The sequence below is a fragment of the Morone saxatilis genome, unplaced genomic scaffold, assembly GCF_004916995.1.
Source record: "Morone saxatilis isolate NCDOM2014 unplaced genomic scaffold, NCSU_SB_2.0 Contig1, whole genome shotgun sequence".
Lineage (NCBI taxonomy): Eukaryota > Metazoa > Chordata > Actinopteri > Moronidae > Morone > Morone saxatilis.
The window spans coordinates 5,914,662-5,924,914 of NW_023339651.1; the positions used below are offsets into that span (position 1 = coordinate 5,914,662).

Here is a 10,253-nt window from a genome sequence, read left to right on the forward strand (position 1 = left end):
AGAGCACTTGCTATAACAAAGTATACAATGTTGTTGCTGTAACTTGATGTGATGCTACTGTTGCTGCTGTATTGAGTATTGATGAGTATAATGCATTTGTTAGCCCACCCACCCAAAATCTCCACCAGCCGTCACTGCATATAGAGATGACAAAGGAGATGAAAATAACATTTACACAGTGAAATTCAGCTGTGAGTCAATACAAAATACGTGGTCCCCACAAGTAACAAAGAAAATTATGGCCCCCACAAGTGACAAAAACAAGAACGTGCATATGTTTGTTTTTGTATAAGAAGAAAAATGTTATTATTTAGCTGTTTATTTGTGCAAATATACAAAGAGTCTCATACATGTTTCAAAGCCAGCACTGTATATACAACTGTTTATTGTTACTCCATTAAATTAATCATGACACACTGTAGACTAAACCACACAGCATTAAATACTGCGTTTCCTCTGAAGACAACTTGATATAAATATTAAAAGATTTTTCCCTGTGTCCTCCAAGAATATGCACAACCCGTGAGAGCATGTACAATACATAAATTGTGCATATTATATGCTAGAGACATTTTACAGTACAAACAGATGTCCAGATGAAAACCATGTCATATGTTCATATGCGTTAGATGCGGATTTAGTACCACGTAGAACATGCAAATAACAGTCCTTCAGTAGTTGTAATATTCTGATGGACAATATCTGATCAGTCAAATACATTTCCTCATCATTATGAGTACATATCATGTAATACGAACCAAATTTCCACCAAAATAGACAATCTTATCCACTCATAGTGACTACTATGAGTGGATAAGATCAACCAAAATCACTCTTTGCTAACCTCGGAGGAGTGTGGACGCGAACCCTCGACTGTGTGACAGTCCCGTCATCCACCCCAATACCTCCTTGCGAGTCCACCGTGTAACACAAATGTAGTGTTTTCAAAAAACAGATATTACGTTGTTGCCACAACCAGGGGCGTTTTATAAAGGGGACCCGTGAAATCTGATTGGCCAACCCGTTATCCTTACCTATTCCTTTTTATATATATATATAACTAGAAGACCTAACACATCAACTGGTACCAACCAAGGGGGGAAGAGGAAGGGTTCCCATGACCTTTGACTTCAAAATATTTTAATAAATACAGGATCTACGGGTACCCACGAGTCTCCCCTTAATCATGTCATCAGGCATTCCATTTCAAAAAGATAATAACTAAAAACAAAATGACCACTGTTACATAGAAAATAAAGAAACATTTGTGGACTCTTTTAGCCACTCCGGTCCAGTAGTCGGGGCTCTCCTCCTCCCTCCTGTTGCTGAGGAGCAGAGACAGTGTTTTCTCAATCTCTCTCAGCTCGCTTGAGATCTTTTCCAAAGCATGACACTCCTCCATTGGTATGCTGCTGTCGCCCTGCAAAAGTGGTTGAGTAGAGGGGTTTATACAATTATGGATTGTAACATTATCAGCTAAGACATTTCAGCACTTCATGCCCATCGTGATGAGGATTTAAACCCAATTCTAACCTCTTTGGCAACCGGCAGCAGTTCAGATGGAGTTTCACCAGTAGACACATCATAGATGCATTGAGTCAATTTGGGCACCTCTGAAGGGAAACAAAGACAATTTCAAAGCAAACACGTATTAAGTAGAAAAATAATTAATGGTTAATCATTGCTGGTTTATGTGTACCTACATTGATTAATTATTTATCTAAAAGTTTGGTGCACAAACAATTATTTTAATTATTAATTATTATTAAGCAGCTTTTTGATGCACAATATGGTCAATTTAATATTAATATTTTGATTATTTTGACACGTATTGCAATTGTAATTTTTGCATCACAAATTTTTATTTTCAAAAGCTATTTAAATCATGATTATATGTAGAATAATCTGGAGAAAGATTTGTAGGCCAGGGCATCTCTTCAGAACTACAGTAATTGATTATAATGTTGTTACACATATTATATTAAAATTGCACCTTATTGCACTAGTTTTTGATCAAGCAACAGGTCAGATTGACGACCATGTTTCATGTTAGCTACCTTTTATTCTGTTCGATATTAGTAAATGAGTAAATGAGTTTTACAGCTCTTAGAATAGACATGTAATTATCATTATACAACAAGGTTGTACAATGGAATAAAAGTCCCTTTATGCTACACACACATGATTTCATATATGAAATAAAATAAAATAAAATATCTAAATCTCTATATCTACATAAGGACCAGTAATTACTAAGGACACTAAGGTTATATGTAACTAGACTAATTTTGAACAGCAAACTGGCTCCTGGTCTCACCTCCATGACTATTGTGGAAGTTGGCTTTGCCCTGTTTGTCACAGTCCTCTCTCCAGCTTTGGTTTCTGTTTGCCTCGTTGTTTTGGGATGCAGTGGAGTCTTTCTCTATCAGATGCATCACCAAAATCGTCTCCAGGAGGCTCAGCATCATCAGAGCAAAAATCCCAATACAGTAGACCGCTGAGAGAGGCAGGCAGCATCATTAATGCAGATAAATAACAACTCTTTGAGTCAGTATGTGCTGTTCCTGCTTTTCTTTACCTATAAGTGGAATCCTGTTTGACGAGGAAGGCAGAATTTCGTTCAGAATAAGTTGTAACACGGTGACGGCAAGCAGCACGGTGATCTTGAAGCTGAGCTTCTCGCCCCCGCTGTCTGAGATCAGGAAGGAGGCCAAGTCCAGACACAAGAAGAACAGGATGGGCAGCAAGAAGTTGATAATGTAGAGGAGAGACCGCCTCCTCATGGTGATCTGTGACATGACGTTAAAGGTTGAGGTGGTTGATGTTGTTATTCCTGCACGTCTGAGAAAGGCAACTGGAAATACTACGTAGTACGCAGCCTGCAACAACATAATCTGCAACAATCTGCTCATGTTCTGCTGTGTAAAAAGAAGCAACAGAATCATTATTATATTGTATTAATCCTACACTCACAAATTGAAGTAAAAAGATATTTTTTATGAGTTAAAGAGGAGCTGCTGGTGGCTATTTTCAGATCAGTTAAAGAAGTAAAAGAAGAAAAAAATAGGGTAAGAAGTTTGAAAATAAGGAAAAAAGAAAGGCAGAAAATGCAGATATTAGTAATATTCCACGAAAACCAACCCTACTCTGCCTGAAAATGTTAGGGTCAGAACCAATCAGAGGACGAGTAGGGGAGGAATACAGGTGGTTAAAAAAGTAGGCAAGCGCCCGCATAACTATATCCCTGTGTAAACACTTAGTTAGCTAGAATTAGGTTTAGGGGTATGTTGTGGTTAAGGAACCTTTTTTTGTCCAATTCAGGCACTGAATAAAGTGATACATTTACTTTCTACCTTTGTACATCTGTGGCTAGTTATACGTACAGTGTAAATGATGATGTCCTGGCCGAACAAATCGCTGGCATTGTTGGCGGTAACTGTCATGTTGATGAACAGCCACTCATACTGGGTCCGCATCACCTCACGAGACCACTCGGTGGCCTCTGAAGAGTTGTCGCTCGGCTGGAGCCGAATATCCTTTGCTGCATGAGATAGGAGGTGAAAGAACTGGTTGCTATATATACCATGATACCGTGATGTTCATGGTCCAATTTAGTAGTAAAATAGACCATAAAATAAGTTATACTTTAGGGTGTGGCTGCTTTGTGATGTTAACAGTAAAACTCAGATCAAACTATCAAACAAGGTAGTGCTGATCAAATATGAATCAAGATTCTCAGTTGGCAGGAAAAGCCAACAAACGAGGGCCGGTTAGTGCTAACAATTCAAAAACTTGGGCTACAGATGCTCACCAATAGGGCTTTTAATTCTGAAAACAACATGAAACTCATCTACACATCTATCAAAACCATCTCCACTGCAAACGTTCTGCTCACCATGACCCCCCGCTCTCTGTCACAGTAAATAAAAATACAGCAGAAATACAGCGACTACACAAAATAGTCCCATATTCTGCACCTAACGCTCATATCACAAAGTAATTGAAAGAACACTTAATTTGGGGAGAACATTTAAAGCATGATCATATCTGATTGTTATCATCTGTCATTGTTGTAGTGTGATATGAACAGAAAAAATCAAACCATCGAATAAATAATAATTAACACTTGCTCTTAATCAGTGCCACTTGGGACGGTGATGTGATTATGCTTATTATGCGAAATTATATAGCCTATTTATTGGCAATGTGAAATTAATTAGTATAGATCGTCTACGGTAGACAGAGAATGGAAGGATACTGTGCTGTTGGTTAATGCACCGACAGAGGGCGCTATTGCAAAACCAAAAAAATATTCTTTTACTAATTCTTTCCCTTTCACAAAAGACTGACTCAACCAATATGTTTACCTCAGACACACAACTGTCACTATAAACTCTTATAAACACAGTTACACATTAAACACAACTCATCACGCTCTCACCGGTGTGTATGACGGACTTGAAGGAGAGGTTGCAGCTCTGGATGTCGAAAGGGAATTTGTAAATGTGCATCCTGCAGGTGCTGACCAGCACCTGGTCGTTCTGGACCTCAACATCGCCTTTATCATTGATGGTGAGATAAGGACTCGGGGGAGCTTTGTCCTTCTCTGTCCTGTATGAGAACACACAGAGACACACATGATGGCTAGACCCAATACCAGTGCTCTATGTTCCCCAAATTAAAACTCTGTATACCTCACTGTTTTTTATTTAAGGTAACTTGAGGCAAGTAATTGTGACGTAATCAATGTTAATTTTATGAAAACATTGACAAAGAAAATGCATATAATGTGTCACATCATCGCGGATGCCCAATCCGCTTCATTAGGTGGCAATAAGATAAGTTATGCAACTACATTTCACGCAAGTAATTTTTAATTTATCATGCATGAATGCATTAAGATAAACACTTAAATTCTCCAGTCTGGAGTCAATAAACTATTGCAGAAGAAGAAATGATAGAAAACCATGTTGAAAATGTGATGGATATTTTGGCAATTTATATTTATTTATATATTAATTTATGAATATTCACCAGCTTGAGTATTAAAATGTTTCTCGCAAAACCAACTTAAAACTATTACAAAAATGTTAACAGTTGTTCTTCTTCACCTTCACAAAGTGCAGGCAAGTGCTCCTCATTACTATTTCATTATTTAAACCTTTGGATTTCTATGATTGTATCAAGCACACAGCAGCGGCCACTGAGAGAGAGGCCCTGTGGAGGGAAGCGCACTTCTTTCGGGACTGTCTACCCCCAGAGTGGGAATTCAAGTCTTGTTTTGGGATGACGTAACCCGCCATTTGTTTTGGCGGTGGTTGGTGTCCAGGTGTGTCTGGCACTGGGCTGTTTTGTTGTAAATCTAGCAAGTTTTGCCACAGGGCTAACTAAAAATAATTGTTGATCATTTCAAAAGGGGAGACATGAAAAGAACAACACTGAAGAGCAACAAAAAAACAAATATATTAAAATGGAACATCTGATTCGGTCAATATTGAACACTACCTAATTGCGACTGAGCTTGGTGACATATAAACATGCAGACTCAACGTAACTTGTGACTGCGACAATGATGGGATTCGAACACACGTGTGCAAAGCACCAATAGGAACAGGCAGTCCATTGCCTTAAACCACTCATCACCTCTACTCTGGGAAGTGTGTTTTCAAGGGTGGACTACAGGACGTGTTATCATGACAAAGCACACAAAGTTGAGGCACAAGTCAGCTTGGCACACAAGGCAAAGAGCCAGTCTACAAGGGGAATTAGTTCAAATGGTAGAGCGCTCGCTTTCCCTCAGATGGTAATGGTCTTCTTAGTCTTTCATACCGCTGCCTGAAAGCCGACTTAGTTGCATTGCTCTCTCACATGTGTGCTTCTCCCAGCCCGGCTGGAAGGTAACTGGCAAAGGGTCTCAGCCACCACAGGAACAACTAATTCCCTGCAATAACGGCTTGTCATCTGGCCTCGTCATCTGGCCTCTTCCTCTGCACTTGTACCACTGCTGAAAATACTGCTGCACCTTACAAAGAGATGTCACTTTTAAAAAGTAGTGTTCTGTTCCACATACTTGTCCTACCGTTCATTACTGTGTTTATGTGAATCTGAAAAAGAATACCAGAAACTCTGAAAACAAAACAAAAAAAACTCTATATATGACTATAATATATAATATATATATTAATATAATATAATATAAAATGTAAATATACACACATGGTGAATGTGTGTGTGTGTGTGTGTGTGTGTGTGTGTTAACAACATTCACACTTACATTTCTTCAATGGTGAGATCTGGCTTCCACAAAACTTCAGTAGGAAGAGAAACATTATCAATGCCACAAAACTGATTTGGATCCCAGGAAATGTATTCATTGTGCCACCTCTACAGCGGGAAACAAAGGGGTAAACAACAGGAACATAGACAGGAAATACAAAGGGAAGTGAGAAAGAGGGACACAAATTACTGTAACACCATTTTAAAGAGATTTAGAACATTGATATAGCAGCAAACAACTATTTGCTATGTAAAGATATGAGGGAGTAATAGTGTCCTGAACAGAGAATGATGTCACACTTGAGTCCCTTCGTGTTTGCTTTGAAGAAAGCAATATAGTGGCTGTTTCTCATTTCTCATTTAACTCCATATATTAAGGATTTATTTTGACCAAACAAGACTTGGTGATTGTTGGAAAAGACTAAAAAAAGACGGTTTTGGTGAATTTTATTTTGTTTCTGTCCAGTTGAAATGAAGTTATGATAAAATTACCACTTTTGTCAATGGAGTCTGGTGTCAAATGAAATTACAGCTTTTTCTGGTTAAACAAACGCTCTATCTCTGTAGGGGTCCTTTCCTTAAAATTGTCAGAAACTCATAATAACAATCTGAGCCTGTCAGACAAAAACAACTACTTTTAATGGACATACTTTGACTTATTGCCCATATTTTTTACATCTTTCATTTCAACTAAACAAGCGATGGTGATTGTCGGAGGTCTGGTGGATGATGCTGGTGCTCTAGTGCGACATCTAGTGGCAGTGAACGTCACCTTTAAATCTGAGTTCTTTATTATCTACTGACACTGAACTCACCATGACAGTCCAAACATAAGGAATGAATTTCTGATCTTTCTCAACCTGGAAACAAAAATAATGAGTGTGAAAATCTTTCCAGCCAAAGCACAAACCTCCACACAGACGGCACAATGCTCTGAATTTATACATTATAAAGTCTAAATCTGTAATTTGCATTATAATAAACAGAGTGATGAATGAATGAATTTACAATAAATCCTGTTCATGTAAACATTTCAAATTTGTGGTTTGGCTTGAGATAAACACCTAAAGCAAGAGAGCAATGTCAAGCTATCAAAGCTAGCTGGTGAGATAGCCACAGTTAACATAATTAAGCCAAAGTTATTATCCCTAGTTTCTGAATTTAGTCTGAATATAGTGTTGTCAGATTGACGTAAAGGCTGCAGCAGCACATGTAAGAGAGAAAATCAATCTTAAAATCTGTTTAATAAATGGTGCAACTGGGACAAAATGTTACATATTACCACAGTAATCATTTGACCTGCACTCCCACTATATATTTCCATGTTTCATTCATGCGAACAACAACAACATGAAAAAATGTATATACAGCAAAGTGATTAAGACACAGATTGTGAGAAGATTCCTGTATTTGCCAAACAAACCTTTCAAAAGGATAATAAAGTTATATTAAAACACATTTTGTTTGCATTTTCCACCTCACATTCCCTGAAGATTTTCTAAAGTCATTTTTTAGGTCTTACATCCATAATAGTGTTTTTTTGTGGGTTAAAATAATGAACCTAACCAGTTAATTAAGTTATTACAACACATTTAAATATATTTTACAGCTGGAATATTTTATACTGAACTGTTAATGTAGTCACTGCTGTCCGCCATCATAAGTGAAACACTGTGATATGCTTAAGAGTTACGAGTATTTGCTACATGAATTTTGGCGACCAATTGACCCATTTGTGCCCAAAGACTATATTTAATATGACAAATAAAAATGCCATAAAATTTGTTCTGATTGCTCTAAAGTCTAGAAATGTAGTACAGACATACATTGGGCAAGTATCTGAGAGTAAATTTTAAGATAACATTAAAATATCACACTTTTATCATGTGTCAAAGTCAGGATTTTTGAATGACGAGGAAAAACACTACAATTGTGTTAATTTGATGTATGTTGTATGATATCAAATACTTGTTTGTGTGTAGTTGCAGCCAATTTCTTATCATACTATATTTAGTCTTTGGGTACATGAGACTACTGTTTGTTCCTAAAATGGTAGAAAACGCTCCAGAATAAGCAGTAAAAACAGAGGGATTTGTATTATTTTTTTATTACAAACATACTTTTATTTATATGGAATATATATATAGGAGCCTGTTGCATGTGTGTACGAAAAATAATAGAAATCCCTCAGTTTTTACTGCTTATTCTGAGGCATTTTATACCATTTTAGGGGGGGAAAAAGTAGTCCCATGTGCCTAAAGACTAAATACAGGTTTGACCAATTTTGAACATTTCTTTAGATTTGAGTTTATGCCCAGACAACACTTCCAACAAAGGAAATTGGAGAAATATAGATTTAATCACTTACCACATCTAGTATGGCATAGAGCAGCACTTCCAGTGACACCCGTGTGGGCCGTTTGTAGTTTTTAACAGGCCGGGTCATTAAGTACAGTTCATTGTTTCTGTTCAGGTTCAGGTGGTTTAAAACATCGTGATAACTGCAGTTTTGCTCAGTGTACACCCCATCTACAGGAAAGAGACACATCAAAACACATCAAAATACATCAAAACACATTCTGTTTGACAGAAATCACATTAAAAGGAAAGAAATCAGGAAATTAAGCTCTTAATCAATTTTCTTCTACAATAGAACTTCAGAGACATCAGATTTACTCTATGTGCTCTTAATTATTTATAATTTAGAAGAAATGACAAACATTAGTCTCTGTTCTGTCTGGTTGTGCATCCACCGCTTTCTCAGATTATTATTATTAGGGCATAAAAGAAACACCAGCTCACAAATATCTGCAGTAATAACCATTGATTGTGGTCACTGAGAGGCCATTGCGAGATGGGCGTTGGCAGGACGGCAATCAGTCCACTAATGATTTTTAAATGTGAGCACTTTTGCTGTCATTTAAGTTAAAAATGAGGGGCTGTCTAACTAAGATCCATCTGCTATTTGTCGCTCAACTGCATGTAGTTAAAGTGGCACAATTTTTAGATTCATCTAATATTCCTATATATAATAACATATGAATATTTCATATAAAAAAGGACATATTAACATTGAGTTGCTTCTTTTTTCTTGTTTTTTTTCTTTTTTACATTTTGTTTGTAACTCTGGAAACATTTTTATTCTTAACATCTTTATTTATTTATAAGAAAACATCGCTTTTCTGGCTCACACGCATTAATTCCTTCACTACAAACACCAAGCAGACACATGAAAATGATAAACACTAAAAAGGTAGTTTCATCCTTAAAGTTTACAGTGTTTAAAAAGACATGTTTAAGTTAAATTAACAATCCACAAGAGTGTTCAGGAAATAAATGACAAAAAAGCTTACCTGTGAAGAAGAGAAGAGAGAGGAAACCAATAAGCATCTTCACTGCAACACCTGTGAGAATCTGCATCCCAGTCCTCTCAGTGTTTGTCTGGAAATGTCACCAAGGCTCTAGCAGTAATAATACCTCCGCCTCATAATGGAAGAGGGGCCGGGCCAAAATGGATCACCTATCATTTATGTTTTGCTTTTAATAGTCTCATTAGCCTGCAGCCATCCGGAGAAGAGTGGTCACTCCCTCAGTGGTCATCACCGCATCTCTCTGGGAATATTCAGGGGAAGAAGCAGGAGGCGGGAGGCCTTGATGAGACAGAGATGGGCTGTTTAGTGGTCATCGCAGCTATTTTTCGCACAAATCAACAGTTGGATCAGTAAGAAGACAGAAAGAAAGAAGATAAAATAAGCTTATTGATGCCCAGAGAGGAAATTCAAGTGTTGCAGCAGCACAAGAATAGAAATAAGTGCAGATAAATCACTGAAAGTAGTAAGAAATAATAAAATAAGAATAAATATAGGAAATTACAGCGTTATTACACATTTTTAAAATATATGAATTAAATTATGTATTGAGATGTATAACTGATGATTAATTCAGTCATATTCTTTATTGACAAAAGCATGAAATTA

At 37.1% G+C, this 10,253-nt stretch overlaps 1 protein-coding gene across 1 annotated transcript in view; it reads right to left on the reverse strand.

The window, feature by feature from the left end:
• LOC118333518 (5-hydroxytryptamine receptor 3A-like) overlaps nucleotides 1-8,827 on the reverse strand; it is a gene marked incomplete at its 5' end in the record, with an annotated part of 12,456 nt that extends 3,629 nt beyond the window's left edge. The window contains 9 exons of the mRNA XM_035669203.1: nucleotides 1,247-1,420; nucleotides 1,534-1,613; nucleotides 2,318-2,497; nucleotides 2,579-2,789; nucleotides 3,384-3,541; nucleotides 4,442-4,611; nucleotides 6,275-6,384; nucleotides 7,092-7,136; nucleotides 8,645-8,827. Of these exons, the coding sequence (XP_035525096.1) occupies nucleotides 1,247-1,420; nucleotides 1,534-1,613; nucleotides 2,318-2,497; nucleotides 2,579-2,789; nucleotides 3,384-3,541; nucleotides 4,442-4,611; nucleotides 6,275-6,384; nucleotides 7,092-7,136; nucleotides 8,645-8,827 (1,311 nt within the window). The remainder of the gene's footprint in view (nucleotides 1-1,246; nucleotides 1,421-1,533; nucleotides 1,614-2,317; nucleotides 2,498-2,578; nucleotides 2,790-3,383; nucleotides 3,542-4,441; nucleotides 4,612-6,274; nucleotides 6,385-7,091; nucleotides 7,137-8,644) is intronic.
• Between the last annotated feature and the right edge of the window lie 1,426 nt (nucleotides 8,828-10,253).